This window comes from Chironomus tepperi, unplaced genomic scaffold, assembly GCF_022539635.2.
Source record: "Chironomus tepperi strain 1889 unplaced genomic scaffold, CSIRO-AGI_Ctep_v1 contig_354, whole genome shotgun sequence".
Lineage (NCBI taxonomy): Eukaryota > Metazoa > Arthropoda > Insecta > Diptera > Chironomidae > Chironomus > Chironomus tepperi.
Genome location: NW_027226476.1, coordinates 1120359 through 1141305, shown reverse-complemented (window position 1 = coordinate 1141305; position 20947 = coordinate 1120359). Strand labels below are relative to the sequence as shown.

Sequence of the window (20947 nt, the reverse complement as noted above, 5' to 3'; positions counted from 1 at the left end):
GTCGTGAGAGCCTCATGATATTTTAGAAAAGTTTCACAACTTCTTTTGACTCAACTGTGATGAAAACTTCTCAAAGTAGCTCATAAGTAAACATAGTTTAAGCAGCCCTGCCCTAGAAATTAATTAAAATATCAGAAAACCATAAAATTCTCGCATATACTTTAGATGGGTATTAAAAATAAATAATAAAGTAGCGTGATGCTTTCATGATGAATTCAGTTTATGAGATGGTTTGTAGCTTTGAGGCAGGTAACATGTATTTATGTTGATTTAAATGCCCATTCATATTTATTGTATTCATATGCGCTGGAATAAATTATTCTTGAAGCTTAACGACTTTTTAAAATTTAAATTCAAACGACAATCATAAATTTAAATATCAAAACCATACAAATTCTTATTAAAATCGTATAAAACCGTACAACAGTTTAAACATTTGTAATGTTCTCAAAATTCAAAATTTAAACCGTCAATGTCAATGTCACGTGATCTTTAAATCTGGAACAAAAAGAAAATAAAAGAAAAAAAAAAAAAAACAAACAGATTTGTTATCTAACAATTTCATTTTATTTTGTGATTAATGTCTTTGCAGTTTTATCATTTCATAATGCAAGATTTTTCAATTATCGTTAATATTATTTTATTATTCATTTACTTTATTCACCGTTTGATTTGATGCATTTTTAAGGAGAGGAGAGCTTCTTAATATTCATCATTATATTGATGCTCATGAGTTACTTTATCTAATATGAACCGTTTTATTCATCATTAATAAAAATGCAGAAATGCTTGGAAATACTTTATAACGCGGTATTCGTTTCATTTCAAGTATCATAAGTTGATGTAAATTTTTTAATTAATTTAGTCAATAATATTTTTTTGAAAGATATAATTAAGAAGGCTCATGTCGATTTTTTTTCTTCAAAAATAAGAGAATATTTTGGGGAAAGATTTGAATGAATGCTAATCATAGTTTTGATCTAGAGACAAAATTGACGAAAAATTTGAATTACACAATTTATAAAAATACAATTAATGTATAAAAGGCATTGTTTCTTTGTAAATTGTGATTATTTATGATGTGATTAAGATTATACAATGATAATTAAGGTATAAAATATATTAATAATATAAAATTTCGATAAAACTTTCTTAAAACAAAAGATGAACCGAATAGAATACAATAATTGTAGTAAAATAAGATGAAGAAAAATAATTAAACATATATATGACGATGAGCACAATGGAATTCATTCATTATTATTGCGTTTTCAGTTCCTTGCCAATCGAATACGATACAATTTTGGCCCAATCGATTTTCGTACGAGTCACTGGCAACTGACGACGAAGTGCTTTAAATGTTGTATCAGACATTGTTTGATAATTTTCTGATATTGCCATTTGATAGTCTTGCTCACTATCTTCAACTACTTTAATTATTTCCTTCGCTGTCTGAACCTCATTCGTTATTATAACGGACTCGCGGCACTCTTTCGATGAAACTAATTGAACATTCCCATCCTCATAATAATGAACCTGAAATCCAGTCACAATTTTAAATATTTTAAAACCAATAGATAATGAAGATCGCCTACCTGAACTTTCAGGACACCCTTAATTTCAGCAGCACCAGACCCAGAACTGGAAAATGTAAAGTTCCATTGTGAACGCCATTTTCCGTTCCAGTAATTCTGAGGTTGAAACTGATGATCTTCAATGCACAATGATAAAGTAATTTGATTTGTCGATGGATCACTTTTGCCAAAAACGGAACATACACCGTGACGATAATGATTTCCAGTATACTGAATTGCTTCTACGTCTAGCGCTGAACGCCAATGCTCTGCAACAGGATCTGGCTCATAATTTTGAAAATCTGAAGCTTCCTTCCTTAAATGATCATACTTGAATGATTGCTTTGTGCGCGGATCGAAGAAACGTCCACCACCTATGCAAGAAGAAATATAGATAAATAAGCTTAATATTATCAACAGTCGCAAACATACAATATAAAATTTATTTCACACAACAAAGCATATCAGACGAAGAAAAAAAAATTTCCTCTTGTTTATCAACCAACTACTTATGAGTCATACATAAATTTTGAGTGTATCATATCGCTTTGTCAACGCCCCAACGAAAGTACACTAAAACTCACATAAAATTCAACGATAATTAATTCTTTTAACATTTTTCTAGATTTTTACTCATCCGAATTATTTTAGAAGCGTGGGAAATGAGAGAAATTTAAGACAATATTTTTTCCCATAAAGAAGATCCATTCACAACAACAAATTTGATGATGACACATTATTTTACTTACCCAAATCATTAAACTCTGTAATTAAAGCATAGGATTCGGTGCTTTCTAAACGAACTGGTGTTAATTGATCTTTGTTATATTGTGCAAATGCTGATCCTGCTTTCTCCTTTAATAAATTATCATTTTTAAGTAAAACCCGGACATCATTAAAAACTTCATTAAATTCTCCTGCAAATGAAAATTTTACACTTTTAATACACTTTACACATAGAAAAACGACTTTTTAACATACCTGGTGGTGCGTGAAGGATAAAATCACTAACTATACGGATTTTTTCATTGTCAGGAATTTCAGAATCTTCCATATTCTTAAAATATCTTTAATTTTTAGTTAGAAATTTTTTATTAGCAATTTATTAAGGGTTCAACAATACATTCAAGATTGTAACTGTCTGTCCCCTTGTTTGCTTGGTTTTTGAATTTTATATGACCGTTAATAACTTCCACGCTAAGTGCGATTTGTTTACAACTTTTGGGCACTTTTTGATTCTGTTCTCGACTTGATCAAGTGATAGTTGTTGAATATTTTTCCTCAAAACTACTGAAAGTATTATAATGACTGGAAGTAGATGAAACTTCATCACCACACGTGCTCTATTGAATAAATTTTACGGTTAAAGTTAAAATTCAAACAAACTTGTTGATGTTTATGTCACATGTCATGTCACACATTGTACCATTTCATACAAAACATTCAACAATGTTTGATTTTTGTCAAAGGAGGCTTTGAATTTAAAAGAAAATTTAAATTTAACTGATTTTATCAATATGAACAGAAATCATGGAAGCTTAATTACTCAAAATCGGAATTCCAAAATCAATGATCATATCAACAAGTATGAAACATTCAGCACAAGACGTTGAAGAATTTTTTACAAAATTTTAAACTTTTAATTTTCAGACTTCCCCTGTAGACGTCTCTGAAGTCAGTCACTAACTGAGTTTTGCGCCATCTCGTGCCGACACTTGAAGCGGCTTTTTGTGAGCATAAAACACTTTTGTGAATCAGTGAGTGACGAGTCTTTTACCAATTAACATCGTTGCTGTAATTTTTTTTCTAAAAATCGCGATTTCCGGCATTTCGCGCAATTATTGATAAACGTAATTTATAATTTAATATTCTACAGTGCATTCATTTATTATCGGTGAAAATAGATAAGAAATCGTGTAAAGAATTAACGCATAAAAATTGAATTACACCCAAATTACAACCACTACTTTAAGTGTCTTTCTTCTTTTTACCTGTCTCACATGTATTCAGTTTTATACTTATATATCGTATACCAAATACAGGTAACATAAAATAACATGGCACAACACAAGCAATAGAATAAGGAAAAATTAAATGTGTAAGAAAAAAAGAAGATGATGATCGTAAAATCTTGAAAAAAGAAAAGAATAAGAAGAAGGCAAGAAGTGGAAAAAAGTTAAAGTGAAAGAGAAGAAATAAGAAGTAAAATAAAAATTGTTAAAACCAGAATTCAATGTGTATGATTCATAACAAGTACAAAATATAATAAGTGGAATAGAAATGAAATTTAATTAAATTAACAAAAGAAGCTTCTTGTGAATTTAAAGTGTCTCAATTTATGTGCCTTTTGCATCATCAATGAATAAACCAAATAGAAGAAAAAAAATGAGATGATTAATTGAAGAAATATTTAATGAAGTGATGAATAAAGAAGAAGCTTATGTGTAAGTCAATCACAAAAAAAAATAAGTGAATGTATGAGTAATAAATAAAAATAAATAAACAATAATTGAGAGCCAAAAATGGGAACATCTAAGAATATGGAAAAGTTCATATCAATTATTCTATTTATGTGTCTATTAAGTGCAGCAATAGCTGAAATAAGTAGTAGTGTTGACAATCGAAAGCCAATCATAAGAGATTGTAAATCATATGCACCGGTTATTAAAGAAGAACAATCACATGGCACATACGTTACAAGAATCGACGCATATGATCCGGATAAACAGGATCGAATTGATTTCGGATTTATTATGCCTGCAAGTGAACGACCAAAATTTAAAATCGATCCGACGAGTGGAATAATTACCACAAATCACATTTTCGATCGCGATGAGCCGGCTCGTGAAAAAGAAATTTACCTGACCGTTCGTGTCACAGACAATGGCAGACCGCCACTCGAAGACATTTGTACATTTAAGGTTACAATTGAGGATATAAATGACAATCCACCAGTTTTTGATAAAAGTAAATATAGTGAGCCATTGCCTGAAGATAGGCAAGTAAAAGATCAAGTAATGAGAATTTCAGCTACTGATCTTGATGACGGTGAATTTTCAATTGTGAGATATAGATTATTGGATAACAAGCCACATGCTAAATATTTTCATTTGGATAACATAACTGGTGTGTTGACATTGGCAAGGCCAATTGATAAGAAACCCGGTCAGTGGTATACGATTAATGTACAAGCATACAATATTAAACCAGACGAGAGTCAACAGGCTGACACAGAAGTTAAAATTGAGGTCATAGAATCAAACAAAAAGGCGCCAACATTTGTTGATCCGCCAAATGATCCAATAATTTTAAAAGAAAATTTTAATCAGTTTGAAAAGAAGCTCGTGACTTTATCGGCAAAATCTAATGTTCCTGAAAAACCTGATTTAATTTTTGAGCTACTTACTGGCCGCACTGAACAAACAAACTCAAAGAAAACATTCGTTTTGTATCAAAACGGTAACGACGCCTCAATTTTACTCGGAAAATCTTTGGACTATGAAGTGACGACTGATTATTCATTAACAGTAATTGTCAAAAATTCTCATAATATTATGAGTGAGCACAATATCAAAATTAAGGTCGAAGATGTAAATGATAATATTCCATCATTTGTGGAAGTCGATACTGGAACTATACTCGAGAATGAGCCACCCGGTACACAGGTCATGATCGTTCGTGCAATTGATAATGATGCAACATCGCCTTTCAATGCAGTGACTTTTGAACTAGCCGATAATAATGAAATATTTCAAATTGATCCAATCACGGGTGTAGTTACAGCAAAGCAAAGTCTTGATCGTGAAAGTCAAGAGTTTTATAATGTAAAAATTGTTGCTACTGACGGTGCACCTTCTGCACTTTTTACAACTGGCAAGCCTAATTCAGCCGCTCAAGTTTTCCGAATTGAGGTTGCAGATAAAAATGATCACCCGCCTCAATTTAGAAACGATGAATATCTCGCAGATCGTATACCTGAAGATTCCAATAAAAATGCACTAGTTATTGAAGTCACTGCTGAAGATCCTGACACAGCATCAAATATTGAATACTCAATAGAAAATGGAAATATTGATGATACATTTGAGATTGATAAAACAGGACGAATAACAATTAAGCATAGCCTGGATTATGAAAAAATCACAGAATACTCATTAAAGATCAAAGCATTTGACGGAATTTATAGTGATTTTGCAATAGTAAAAATTACTGTTGCTAATGTTAATGATTGCCCGCCAGTCTTTGTAGAAGAAGAATATCGATCGAAAATTGATGAAGAAAAAATTCATCCAGACTGTATTTTCATTATGAATGCATACGATCCGGATATTAAAGATCGTAATTTAGATCAGCACATAAGATACGAAATTTCCAAGAAAGAGCAACGTGACCTCCTTACGATCGATGCATATGGTTGCTTGAGAAATATTAAGCACCTTGATCGTGACAAGCCAAATGGACATAAAGAATGGCAAATCTTAGTAACAGCTACTGACGAGGATGGTCAAGGATTATCTCAAACACAAACAGTTATTATCATTCTTAACGATATTAACGACAATGCACCATTTTTAAGTATGAATATGCCAATTGTTTGGCCTGAAAATCACCAACCTGGTATTATTACATCCCTTTTGGCTGATGATTATGATGAAAAAGAGACAAATGGATATCGATATGAATTTGAATTATGGGAAAATGCCAGTAATGATATCAAGAATAAATTCAGCATAGAAAACAGTGATCAGCTAGTTGCTCTTACATCATTTGATCGAGAAGCACAAAAAGAATATTTCATTCCAATTATGATTCGTGATGGTGGTGAACCTCCAATGTCTAATGTCAGTTACTTGCACTTAATTATTGGTGATGTAAATGACAATGAAATGAAGGAAGGTTCAAGCTCAATTTTCGTATACAACTACAAAGGAGAGGCACCAGATACTGAAATTGGTCGTGTGTATGTTGATGATCCAGATGATTGGGATTTACCTGATAAAAACTTCTTTTGGCAAGACGGCAAAGTTAGTGATCACTTTTCACTCGACGAAAATAGTGGAATGATAACAATGATACAAGGAACAAAAGAAGGCATTTACAGTTTAGAGTTTAGGGTAGTCGAAACAATGCCTTACGGCACTCGCCATGATGTAACCGCATATGTACAAGTAACAGTAAAAGAAATTCCAGAAGAGGCCGTTGACAAGAGCGGATCGATTCGGTTTGTTGACATTTCAGCAGAGAAGTTTGTCGATGATGGAAACTCAATTAGTCCGAAAGAAAAATTGCATGACTTTATTACGGAACTATTTAATGTAAGCCGAGAAAATGTAGACATATTTACAGTTCTTAAAAACGATCGTGATTCAGCAATATTGGATGTACGATTCTCAGCTCATGGCAGTCCATATTATGAACCGGAAAAGTTGAATGGAAAAATTTTACAAAACAAAAATAAATTGGAAGAGAAACTGGGATCTAAAGTCATGATGATAAACATTGACGAATGCCTCATTGAAAAAGCAAAATGTGAATCATCGTGCATGAATGTATTGGAAAAGTCAAACGTTCCATTGTCTGTGTACACAAATCGTACCTCATTTGTTGGAGTTAATGCATTTGTAAGAACTGAATGTAAATGTTTTGAGCCGAAGCACGGAGAACCGGTCTGCTATAATGGAGGAACTGCATTCGCAAATACATGTGAATGTCCGAAAGGTACGTTTTAATTTCTTCTTATTATTCTCATTTTAAATATTGTATATACATTTAAAACATTTTAAAGCAGTCGACCATGAATCATCTGTTTAACAAGCATCTGATTTTAACATTTTGAATTCATTTTAATACTTTTTTATTAAAGGTTTCGAGGGACCAAACTGTCAGCAAATTACTGTTGGATTTTCTGGAAATAGTTGGGCTCTCTATCCACCAATCGACCCATGCGACTCGACAAAAATATCACTCGAATTGAAACCCGAAAACGAAAATGGATTAGTTATGTATGTCGGTCCGATGAGCTATATGGATCGACTACCAATCTCAGACTTTTTAGCATTAGAATTAGTTGATGGATACCCTGTACTTATTGTCGATTATGGTACCGGTGCAGTTAGAATTCATCATAATTATACCAAATTAGAAACCGGACGTTTTCACGTTGTCGACATTCTTTTGACTAAAACAAGTGCCGAAATGACGGTAGATAATTGTAAACTTAGCGACTGTATGAGTTTGCGTGCCCCACAAGGCAAAAATGAATTCCTCAACGTAAACGCTCCAATCCATCTTGGTGGATCGAGTGTAAATCTTGATGTATTACGATCAGCTTACAATTGGACATATGCACCAACAATGCGCGGCTATATAGGATGTATTAAAAATCTTACAATTAATGACTTTACATATAATCTTGGACAGCCTAGTCTGGCACAACATGTAGATCCGGGATGTGAAAGATCCTTGGCAGCAGCTGTAACATTCGGTGTTGCTAGTAACTTTATCTATGCACTTATCGGATGCATCTTACTTCTCATCATTTTAATTCTTGCCGTTGTCGTCCATAAAAAGTCTTACGATGGTGTAAGTATTTCAAGATTAATTGAATAATGAGAAAATTTCCTGTCTAATGCATTTTAGTGCTTATTCATGTCATTTTATATTTTATAGATGCTTTGTAAGCTAATTGTATTTAATTTGAAACTTGTTATATGAACAATGAAATTTATATTTTTTTAAGTCTAAGCATTAACTTTCGGTCACATAAAATGCATTATTCAATTTTTGCATAATTAATTTGTGTACTAATTCATGATTTCTCTTTCATTTAATTATGTATAGTGGCATGAGAAAGATATGGATGATATTCGAGAAACAATTATTAATTACGAAGATGAAGGTGGCGGGGAAAGAGATACAGGTAATTGTTGGAACTTATTTTCACATAACGTAAATAACTAAGTTATGAATTTCTATTTCTATAAATAGATTATGACTTAAACGTTTTACGTGGACCACCAATTTACGAAGATAAATTGTACAAAGACTTAAGACAGAAAGAAGCGCACGAAGTTCCAGACATTGGAGCATTTTTAACAGATAAGAAAGATGCATGCGACAAAGACAATGATGCATATCCAGTCGATGATGTAAGACATTACGCTTATGAAGGTGACGGAAATAGCTCCGGATCACTATCAAGTTTAGCTTCATGTACCGATGATGGAGATCTCAAATTTAATTACTTATCAAATTTCGGACCAAGATTCCGTAAGTCTCAATTTCTCTGTAAAATGATTCACTGAATTGGAATTAATTTTTTACTTTTTATTTATTTTAAAAAATGTATAGGTAAACTAGCCGATATGTATGGTGAAGAGCCATCCGATACAGACTCAAATGTTGATGCTGATGAAGGATGGAGAATTTGAAGATCGAATTTTTTTTTAATAAGTAAAGAATGTAGAAGAAAATTTCTTTAACTGAAGCTGGTGAGTTGGATTAATTTATCATCAATGATATATTGTGGAATGAATGATTAATGATTGATAGTTTGATGTATTCAATATGTGAAGTGATGTTTCTGTTTTCTCTACTACTCAATCCTCTTGTTGATGTTTCTCTAAGCTTCTGAAATTAGATATCTTCTTCCCTAATCAATATGTGTCTATATTTCAAACTAGAATTCCAAACATAATGAGATACATTAACCAATCTTGCGTATATACATATTATGTTAAATTTTTCAGTGAAGCGATTAATCAATTGAACATAAAAATGCACATCAACAAGTGTTCCATCTCATTTCTCACTTCAATTACTCATTTTCTTCTTCTTGTTTATCTTATTTATCCTTTCAATATTCACATGTTGCATGAGAAAATACTCGTCAATGCATTTGTTGCTCTTCTCTTTAATACATCTTATTCTTTCTTTTTTGACATCATAAAACAAAAGAGTGAGAAGAAGACGATGAAAAATTTCGGGTCTTTTTTATGCTCTGCCTGTCGCTAGTTACATAAACTAAATGGAACGAATAATTAAAACAATGTTTTCAAGATGATGTTCTCATAAATGTGTCACTCATTCTTGTATCTCAATTTTCAAGCCTCAAGTATTTCTTTTTCGGTGACTCACTTAAGTTTTTCATTTGAAATGTTTAGACTTTGTCGGTGACATATCAACAATGTACATCTATTTGAATTATAATAAGAAAATTGTTAGTAATAATGCTGATTTTGATTGCAAGCAGACTGTATTATAAGAATGATTTTGAGAAAGTTTTGTGATGTCATGAAACAAAAATTCCGAACCATGACGAATCCATAAATTTTATTTTTGTAACCCTTAGTGTCATGATACTTGAAAAAAAAAATCTATCGTCAAGAGGGTTCCAAGACACAAAAATTTCAATTTTTTATGAAATCTGAAACTGATTGGACGGTTTTCGGTTTCATGAAGTAATTCAAGTCTCATGCTAGTACAACAATGTGTATTAATGGGTAAAGAGCAATCATTGAAGGGTACAAAAGGGATTATATCGCATTTTTTAATGCTTACCAGCATACATACTGTGAAAGCCCATAAATGATGATTGTATTGCTTGCCGTTTGCATCTGTAAATCATTCTGGATCTGACACAACATTTTTTTTTTTATTTATTTCTTCTCGCTCTTTTCCAACACTAACCTACTCATTGCTAGTTCATTAATAGATTTGGGAATTATTATAGAGATTTGATGAGTGTAAACAAACAAGTAATGATTTCACATTCTACAATTACGACTGCTAGCTGCGTCTGTTCTTTTTCCCACAATAGTAAAAACATTCATAGTGCCTCTGCTATGGATGTGTAATTAAGAGAGAGAAAAATCGCACGTGCTGAAATATTTATAATTAAATTACTATTTAAATGAGAGAATTATGATGATTCTTTTAATTTGCAGTTTCTGGTCTATTAAACTCTATCTGTGTGATATATTTGACCGTGCTCTATACGATGATTACACATTAGTTTAAATTGAATATTATTTTCGCACAATTCATAAATTTTCATAATTTTTTTTTGTACGCTTCATCTTTCGACTGTACAAATTGATGGTAATTTATGTCTATGTGACGCCATAAAAACTTATTTATGTTAAAGGCTGAATGGCATGCTATTGTTTTGTTGTTTTATTTCGAACACAACTTTTACATCAATTGCAAAGTTTTTTATTTCATGTTTACTAAAATGCATTCTTGTTACTGACAAGTCGGCTCTATCCATCAGATGATGTTGCTATATTAGTTGTAGTGAGATTTTGCAATTATTGTGCTATAAAATTAGCTAGATTGCTGTTCTCGCACGAATAATTTATCATGTTGATGGGTCATGGTGACACTCAGACATTCAGCGTGCGCTTTTTGAATTGTAAATTACAACATTGTATATTAAGTATGATGAGATCTTGCTTTAGATGCTTGATAACGCATTCCATAATCTTTTAGTATGTATTTAAGTCATAAATTCTTGGTGTTTTGTAAACACTTTCTCTTTGACTTGATGCCACACACTTGTCATTCCAAATGATTGACTGTGCCGAAAAATTCTAGTCAACAAGCAGACCGACTGCTCGTTTATGAACAAATGTGTTTGTGGAAGAGTTGTAGGCATTCTTAATTAAACGAGAAGTTCTTTTATTAGATGAAAAACTGTATTCAGTACAGTATAGAATTAAAAGATAAATGTTTTATGCTTGTTAATATTTTTTTTTTTTGAGAGAAAATTCCTTAATGGATCATATAAATGTTTTGGTGCTGTTGCTTATTTTCTTCTGTTTTCATTAGGGAATGTGCACGCGAGATAAAAATCTGTTTCAAATTTATATATTATGAATACTGATGCTACTGCTTGTTGCTTTTTTTAAGCACATAAATATAAGCAAGCATATTTTTTTAATTTTTTTCATGAGAATAAGCAAGGGAAGTGAAATTAATGAATTTATAGTATGCCATAAAAAGTATTTCTCTTATATTTAAGTATGCAATCGAAATAAATGAGATCTCCCTTTTGTCGTTTAAGAAAGTTTGTGGAATAAATGAGAAAATTGATGATGGGATGCTCTTCAAAAAGATGCAGACAGAAGAATAATAATTTATTTAATCAGAAGTTTAAGTTAGAAAAATGCACATCATACATCAAATGTATTAAAGCGTGATGAAGTTCATGAAAAATGATACAATTGCTTATGACTTGACATCCGTCATTTCTTCGAATATTGAAATGAATAATAATAATTTCTACAACCTCATTTTTTGTGGCTTCTCATATATGACAGTGCAGCAATAAAATCTAATTTAACGACTCTCGATGATCCCTTATGAAGCGATCATGAGTAGCTTATCATCATTATATATTTTTAATATTCAAACTATAACAACATCCATAAAATAAAAATAAATGTGTAATAACATTATTGCTTATCACAAAAATTAGACAATTGAAAAATTGCCGTCGATTAATCATCTTGAAGTTTCCCAATAGAGCATTTTATTACTCAAAACCCTTCATTCTGTTTAAATAAATAAAAAATTAGAATATCGCTGGCCCATAAAATTCATTTCGAAAACCATTCACCAAAATTATTATTACGATGAGCCGCTGACTGACAAAATGAATGATTAAAAAATTACAGTAATAGACTAGTTTGTGGAACATTGGAACTAAAATTTTTTTTATTAACCATCAAACATACTTTTTCTCTGTTTTGCTTCTGCCGTTGAATTTATTAAGAACCTGTATTATTTTATTTTGTTTTGTTCCTCTGTTTCTGTGTTTTTAGAGCGTCATGTGCATGACAGTGACGTCAAATGATGATCGAAATGCATGTGCATGTTCATATAAATGATGAAACAACAAAAATTCAAGAAGCTCTAAGTTTTTGTGTATTATAAATAGAGATTGATTGAATTTCCTTTTCTTTATGTATTTGCGGAAACAAATAAAGAATAGATAGCAAAAGTTGACAGCAGATGATGGATGGATAGTTGGAAAGAACATTAAATTGGAAAGAAGGAATTTTTTTCTGCTTCATAATTTCATTGAAAGCATTTAAAATTCCCACGCAAAGAACTTGACTTCTTACGATTCTCATCTTTAAGAATTTTAATTATGTAATTGTTTGCTAACTACTAGTCAGCAGGTATTTAGAATATTCTTTATCACAAACATAGTAATGCAGCGGCTTTCAACCTTATATGTTCCAGTGATTAGTAAAAGAAATACCTGTAATTGATACGCTCACTTTCCGGTGTCTTCTTCAAAATTGAACCTTTTAGATGCTACCATTTGAGTGTGGGAATTTCCTCAAATTTCGATACATATTTTAAAATCTGCACTATTAGGGACGAGAAAAAGTCAAACAGAAACTTTATAAATTAATAAATATTTACATTTACTCAAATTTCATAAAATTGGATACAAAATTTCTCTAGTATAGTAAATGAAATCCAATTGAGAGCAATGAAGGTGCGGTTGTTGTTTATTGGTTGTGATAATGTTGATTGCCTAAAGCCATGTACAATTTATGTACATAAATTGGAAAATGATGATCATTATGAGAATTAACAAATGTTATGGGGATTTAATTACTGCAAAGAGAATAAGTAAAATTTGCATTTCAAGCTTTAAGTCATTAAAGCTAAATGTTTTGACTAATGACTCTCAAAATATGACATTGATTTCACTTAATGCGCTCTACATACAAACTTGAAAGGTTCAAAAATATCTAAAATTCAATTTAAAATTTACTTTTGTTCACAAGCAGCATTAGTAACAGCAACAGCAGCACCAATGTTGCCATTTTGTGTAGAAATGAGAGAAAAAAAATCAATTGTTGCGAAAATGAAATAATAGAAACGCTTGATTTGTTGCTGTAATGGTCACAATAATAACTATGTATGTAGATCGAATTTCGAACGTTGATCAGCGAACAACAAACAATAATACCCAGCCAGTCAGCAATGGTACAAGTTTTTTGGCGTCCATAATAAATGAACCTCTTTCTTCTCATTGTACAATAAGCCACATGCATAATAATAGTTAATAATATATTTCTCTCTCCTTCCTTTTCCTAATGGACGTAGTTAGGGGGTCCAAGGACGGCTTGTTTAAATAAATGGTTCAGAATCCCCTTAAAAATTAAAAATACGGCAAGCTGGTAAGTGACAAATTTCCGTCGAATGACACATTCAGTTAACAGTTAGGGGCTGCCTTCCTGCTCCTATAATTTGCCTCTGCCTTCCCTTATTCAGCACATTTTCAGCCACTTCATATTATTTTTGCTACATTAAAAAATACCCATAATTCAAAAATCATTTGATGATCGTTTGCTTGCTTGTGAGTCATACATCGACATATTAAAAATTATAAGTATGAGAGGAGAGTAAGCGAGAAAGAATTAGAAATCGTGATCGAATCATTGAAACATTTATTCACAAAAAAAAAACTGAAAAAAACTGAAATAAAATTGTTAAAAGAAGTAGAAGATTATCACAAAAGGAATAAAAAGAAGTGAGAAAAATAAGGTAGAGGCATTGTTGCCACATTTCATCGAAGCATAACAACAATGAGAATGGGAATTAATGCTTTGTTCGTTAAATTATATATTTCTTGTATATTTTTGTGTGGTGGAAAAAGCATCATCTTAATGATCTAATTTAGAAGATTAAATAAAATCCACAGAATAGAAATGATAATTGTGCATTCGATTGCTATTAATGCATTTATCCAAAAGCATTTTCTATAAAATATAAAATATACCGTTTTATTGTGCTGTGCTGTTTAAAGAATCATGAAATAGATGGTTTTCTGATGATTAAAGTGAAAAACGACACAACAAAACCCGAAACCTTATCAGAGAAGAAGAAGAAAAAACCGTTGAATGAAGCTTGAAGCTTTCCACGGAATAAATAACCGCGCGATTCTACTTTATTTTCTTATCAACAGCACATTTTTATTTTATGTGTATATGATTTCTCTATATTATCATAACATTCTCAGTCGTTGTGGTAGAATGACGAGTACTTTATGTATCGAAACTACAACAAAAAAAATTGAAAGAACGTCCAAAGAGGACATAAGAAAAATAACAAACAGCTTGTATAAAATTACTCGTAACCACGTTTTTATGTTGATGTTTGAGTCTATTCTCTCTTTTACCTGTTCAGGTTGTGTTAGTTAGTTTCTTTCACTCGATATTTTGAATTGGATCTATGAAATGGAAGAATTTATGTTCCTCAAAATGTGCTTGATGTTGAGTAATGGGGGTCTAAAACTTTTCACCTTACGATATAAATTTCAAATTTTTTAAATTCTTTTATCTTGCATCGCAGCTTATTCGTATGTAAATTCTTGGCATTTAAAATGAGAATGGGCATTTTCTGAAATTTCCACTACAGTGCTGAATTTATATTAAATTTTAATAAGCATACATATTTATATCACTAAATTCTCTCAGGCATATCTTAATACGTTAACAAGGAGTTATCATAAATTATGGATATATAGGCAAGGAATGAATTTGTATCAGATAAATTCAATTTGATTTATCGATAAGGCATTAACATATAGTTGCTATCCCTTAACATTTTATTCCTTCTTGTATTTTATATTCAATTCTGTTCTCCTAAATTTCACAAAAAAGAAGTAATAATAATAATAATAAGAGCAGCAGCAGTAAGAAAGCGAAGGTAGAAGAAGGAATCAGAAGAGAAAGATTGTGGAAGGTAAGAAATTAAAACTCGGCCATTTTTTTTAAACTTTGGCTGTTGATGTAATGTGTATTTGAGAATCTACACATAAAATTATGATGATCATTTTTCCGGGAGCAGCAGCAGTGAGCACGAAAGTGTAGAGAAATTTTCGGGGTCATTTAAATTTATTTTCTTTCCATTTCTTTTGTTATCATTCTCGTCTCTTGATATAAAATATTTAATTCGATGTGATTTTTTGGAATAAGAAGAAAGATTCTGTTGTGTATTACAATACAGTCACAGATTGTGGCTTGTATATCTGCTTACCTTTCTTTGTGTCTGTGTGAATGACCGTTTGAAGTCGTTAGTAATAATTTTTTTTTCTTGATTCTTTTTTCTCATAATTCTTATTTCTTTTTTCTTTACAGTGAATTTAATTTTTTTTTGTTATAAGACATGTCTGGATGGAGTGTTGTGTAGAGGTTTAATGTTTCACGACTATTTTCTACGATAATAACAAGTCAATATAATTGAAGATCGTCGATCCTCGCATCCAATACATATTATTATTGTTAATAATATTCATCATCTACGCATTTAATTGAAGCATTGAACCTCATCTTCTGTGCGCCTTAAGTCGTTGATCATCAAGAATGATGCATAAAAGTGTGAGATTGAACATTAATGTTAAATAATTCCAATAATCATCATCACGAAAAGTTAAATGAATGTGTGGATGTTGGGACATGCAGTCATTGATGACGTCACTAGATATGTAAGATATTTCAATCATCTATTTTCTACTGGAATTTATAGCTAGTAAATTGAAACTAAATTTCATTTGATAATCAAATGGAATTTTAAAAGAGTCCATAAAATATTTTCTTAACGAGTTCATTCTCTGACATCTCTTAGACGATATAGAAATATCAAAAAAGTTAATTTCATGGAAAAATATTTGTGATTTTATGTTTAGCTTATGATTAGATTAAAAAATTATAAATATTCATATGATATATGTAAAATAAAATATGAGAAAAATTTGAAAAAAATGTACTGATAATATTTAGACAATTCTGGCAGTAAGCATAAAACTATCAATATAGTTAAAAATAATACATAATTTTTTTTTTGGAAAATTTTCTAATACATATATGACAAAATTCCGGCCAATTAATATTAATTAAGCCAACAAAACTTTAAAACTATTAGAAAAAAATGAATACAAAATACATTAAAAGTGCATTTAATAGCAAAAGAAACGTGGAAAATGTCTTAGAAACTGCCTTCAAAGAATTCTACATAACAAGATTTTTTAGATTTTACTAAATAAAAATCATATATTTACATCGATATATGTACAATATTTTTTATTAAACAACATTTATATTAGAAATTTCATACAGAATGTGATCGAAATGCAAATATTTCTTCTCATGAGAACTCATTACTATAGTATAGTTTACATTACTGTATGTTCTGAGTACGTTGCCATTTGTGCTTCATATTCAAGACATTGATCTTTGTAATATCACCTCAATGTGTTCAATATGTCTCATTACTCAAGACGACATAGTTTGATTCATAAATAGTTAGATAATATCTAGTCAGCTAGAAGCTTACTAACCATTTCAACGTCAAAAGACATACCCCGTGTTACTCGGACTATAACCTTGTCGACTTGGGTGTGATTCACAATTTACGTACGAATAAAACCAGAAAAATAGCTTTCAAAAAACATGCAAGCAACAATGAGCTGCATATTTTTACTTGCTACAACAGCCATGATTCTCGTGTAAAGAAATATATGCAGAGAGTAAAACAAAATATGAAATCACTAAATTTAATTTATAAAATTGACCACACAAGCAAATTTGTTATTTTCGAAGTAGTAAAATATCAAAAATTTGCAATTCAAATGGTGTAGTCAAAAAGAGAGAAACAAAGTGCTTTAGACAAACAAGCATAAGAAGAAATAATCCATCATACGAAATGACCAAGTCAAATTTAATTAGTGAGAAGAAAACATGAGTTTTAGAAATTTCCATTTTTTTCCTGTTAGACAGCTTGTAAATCTCTACCAAAAAACAAAATTACTTCGTAACTTCACAGTTGGTAATTTCAATGTTGACTGTCGGTTTATATTTTGGTGTAAAAAATCTCGAATTTCTCTATGCACTTAATCCATTAGCTAAACCAATACTTTTGACCTTAATCATTTTTGTAATCAAATTAATCAAAACTATAAAGACTTTAAAAAGCTAAATGAAAATGTATTGAAAAAAGAAGTGAAATGAATCCAAAATTTAATAATTAAACTCGTTTAATTTATAAGTTGAAACAAGTGCCTCCAAAATTTTTAGTTAGAACTAGAATAATTTTTTAAATAAATAATTTTTTTATAAGTTTTATTGTATAAAATTGAAATCGTAAAAGAATTCCGTATAGGTTGTTCTATTATGATGATCAGCATTAAGGAGTTGAAGCAACAGCGAGCATACTCAATTATATTGATTGAGTATGTTTAGGAGTACGCTCATTTTTGTGAGTACACTTCGGGTCGACTTCAAATGTGTCTAATTAGTTGACTAATCCACAAAATGGAAAATCAAATAGTAGACACCTAACTCCTTAATGCCGGCCATCAAAACTGAACTATTCCTTAAGATGTCTCGTCGTAAATTAATTAAAAACTAATATTTTAACCTTATAATTTCTCTTCTTTTATTTAAGAAGAAACAAACAAGAAACAACAATCATATCAGTTAGACGTTTGCCTATAACTTCTAGGCAATCTTTTAAGTTTCCCTTTATTCTTGTGTAAGCAAAAAAAAATCATTTCTGTTTATAATAGACAAATAAAAAGAACGCCAGATTCATTTGCTTATGATTTCATCATTTCAAAATCATTATGAAAAAATGAAGGAATTGTGTGGCAAAAATAGAAATTTTTCATCATTTTTCCAAATTAGCTCTTCCACTTCAAATTAATATTCGAATGCATTGCCACTAATTTAGGAAAAAAAAAGAAAAATGTAATTAATCTATTTTGTTTTTCAATAAAAGACTTAAAAAGTGTATCGAAAAGCAAAATATAATTTATAAAAGGAAGCGAAACTAGCAACAACCATTCCATTTTAATAATTTTTAAAATTATCACATTCTTATTTAAAAATTTATTCCCATTTTAAAAAACATTGAGAAATGGTTTAATTTATTGAAATTTTATGTATGCGGAGCATCGGAAGAGTTTAATGAATTCTTTCGATTTTGAAATCATTAAGCTATTAATGTGCAACTTTTATACGCCCCATAATGATCATGATGATGAGAAAAAAGATTCACGGAATTTTAAATGCTTTTGCTAATTTATGTTCCTAATCTTTTCGTAATAAAAAGAACTTAAAATACTCTTATCAGCTCTCCTAATGAACAAAGAAACGCAATTTGTATTTGCATAATTGAGCAGCTTAACATGACTCCACATCCCTTTACGTATAACAATGTGATGAGTTGAATTAAATTGAGTCAAAATTTTACCACTCCTTGGATTTTGAGCCAAAAAAAGTCACTTCTTATGATTTCTATACCTAACAAAAGTCTTTAACAGAATTTTGTTGCCGTTATTAGAGAGAGGAATAATAAATAAAATAAATAAACTTATTGCCAACGCCTTTACATGCTAAACATGTATGAAGTGTAAGAGAGAGAAGGAAAAAAGTCACAAAAGCAATTCACGTCATTCCGATAAAGTCAAAAGCGATAATTTTTCCAAGCAGCATTCAAGCATCGATTTCTCAAGGCAATAACGTATTGTGTGTGAAGAGTTGGAAATTGAATTAAAAAACCTTATACTTTTTTTTTCTTTACAATTACAACCAAATTGACCTTTTCTTGATACTCTGCGCTCTCTTGATCGCTCGTTCGCTCACTCAATCGATTGAATTCATATATGCATGCTTATGATCATAAGCCATCGTAAATTGAATTCGTTATTCTCGGTAAAGTGATGCACATTTGCAACTTATGTGCCTCAATTTCCTCTCATTTAATATCTTTTTAAAGAGTTCATTGAATATGCAAAAGAGGAACGTCGGTCAGATTATTTATGCATACTCTTCAAAAATAATTTCTTTTCTGCTTTTGGCGATGACAGACTCAATAATGAATAATGATGATCCAGAATCAGATTTTGTAGAATAATTGTAATACAAGGTCAATTTGACTGTCTGTTGACTATAAATGCGATATATCCAGCGATATATTGAGATATTAGTTGATATTAGTGAGGATGCTAGGAATAGTTAAGCTTGAAGCTCTATAATTCCATTTTTTGGCTTCGTACTCTCTAAATCAGTGGTAAACAACCAGTGCGTCGCAAATTTTTTTTGGAAGTGCCATGAATCATATGCCGTACGCAAAAAAATATAAGGTTGCCCATCACTGCTCTAAATTATGAGAAACCAGTCTTTAAAAGCCTTCCTAACTCTCTAGTTTCTCAAAATTCTTATTTAAAATTTCACTCAGTGTTCTGTTTTCATTAAATTTAGAACTAAAAGACTGAACGTATTGCAATTAAGATCCATTCAATCATTTAAACACATCCACCATATAGAGCGCTTTCATAACAAATCATTGAAAAATTTAATTTCAAACTTGATTTCGTCAATCTTCTATAGTCCCTCATCATCATGAATCGAGAAAATTTCAATCAAAATCAAATCATTTCTTGATTGAATTCAATTACATTTTTCAATTGTAAAACTGTTATTTTTTATTGTAAGTAATTAATTAAAGAAATTTTTAATGATGAAAAACAGAAACAAAAAATATTTTTAAGAAAAAATTTGTAAAGAAACAAAATTTAAAATTCAACAAAAAAGAAAAAGAATGAAAAAAAAAATGAAAATGAAAAAGAAGAAAATAAACAAAAAAAAATTAAAAGAATTAACAAACATAGTTGCACAATCCATTTCATTCGTTCGTATTTATTTTTCAGCAAAGAGTTGGCATTTTAGCAGTAAATTCTTAATTTTTATGACCGCCATCATAACACATAGCTAAACATCTTAGTGTTGCTACTTATAACGACGTCTGCTCATTTTTCTATTACTAATGTAAAAACGCCACTAATTGTGCTAATTCAGCTTAAATTTACAATGACTATAAGAAGTAGGCAGAAAAGGAAAACTTGTAGAAGCAAAAATTGTTGATGAATCAGCAACACATTTTGAAGTAATTCGTGGAAATTTCAATTTTTCTACAACTCGATGAATCACTGTTTTTTATTTCTTTATGTCTTGCAACTTAATCACTTGAAAGGTTTTATCGATGAAGTATATCCAGCACAATAAACTTCTTTCCCTTCACGATAAAATACTATCATTGCTCAACATTGCTTTTATTTTCGGTCGCTTGTTCCCATAAATTAAATTAAAATTTATTGATTGACAGTCGTGGAGAATTGATATGAAGGAAATAAAAACATTTTGGGAGTGAAATATGCGATTCGATGATTCTCTATCTAAACATTCTCCTGTTCCTCATAAATGTACGACTGTTACAGATCGATGACAATGCAACCCTAAATATTATTTTTAGCAGTTTTTTGCGTCCTCTTTTTCTTCATTTCCTCAATA

The 20947-nt window shown here is 30.5% G+C and overlaps 2 protein-coding genes across 2 annotated transcripts; one reads left to right on the top strand and one right to left on the bottom strand.

Moving 5' to 3' along the window:
- Positions 1-544: 544 nt before the first annotated feature.
- Positions 545-2712, bottom strand: cpa (F-actin-capping protein subunit alpha). Its single transcript, XM_070645538.1, has 4 exons — positions 2556-2712; positions 2324-2491; positions 1596-1948; positions 545-1536 (listed from the first exon to the last, which is right to left on the bottom strand). The coding sequence occupies exons 1-4, from the start codon at positions 2626-2628 to the stop codon at positions 1261-1263; spliced, it is 870 nt and encodes a 289-aa protein (XP_070501639.1). The 5' UTR covers positions 2629-2712; the 3' UTR covers positions 545-1260.
- Positions 2713-3345: 633 nt separating this feature from the next.
- Positions 3346-20144, top strand: shg (E-cadherin shotgun). The gene is made up of 6 exons (XM_070645271.1): positions 3346-7292; positions 7438-8156; positions 8415-8493; positions 8562-8843; positions 8925-9064; positions 15737-20144. Exons 1-5 carry the CDS (start codon positions 4097-4099, stop codon positions 9002-9004), a joined length of 4356 nt encoding a protein of 1451 aa, XP_070501372.1. The 5' UTR covers positions 3346-4096; the 3' UTR covers positions 9005-9064; positions 15737-20144.
- Positions 20145-20947: the final 803 nt, after the last annotated feature.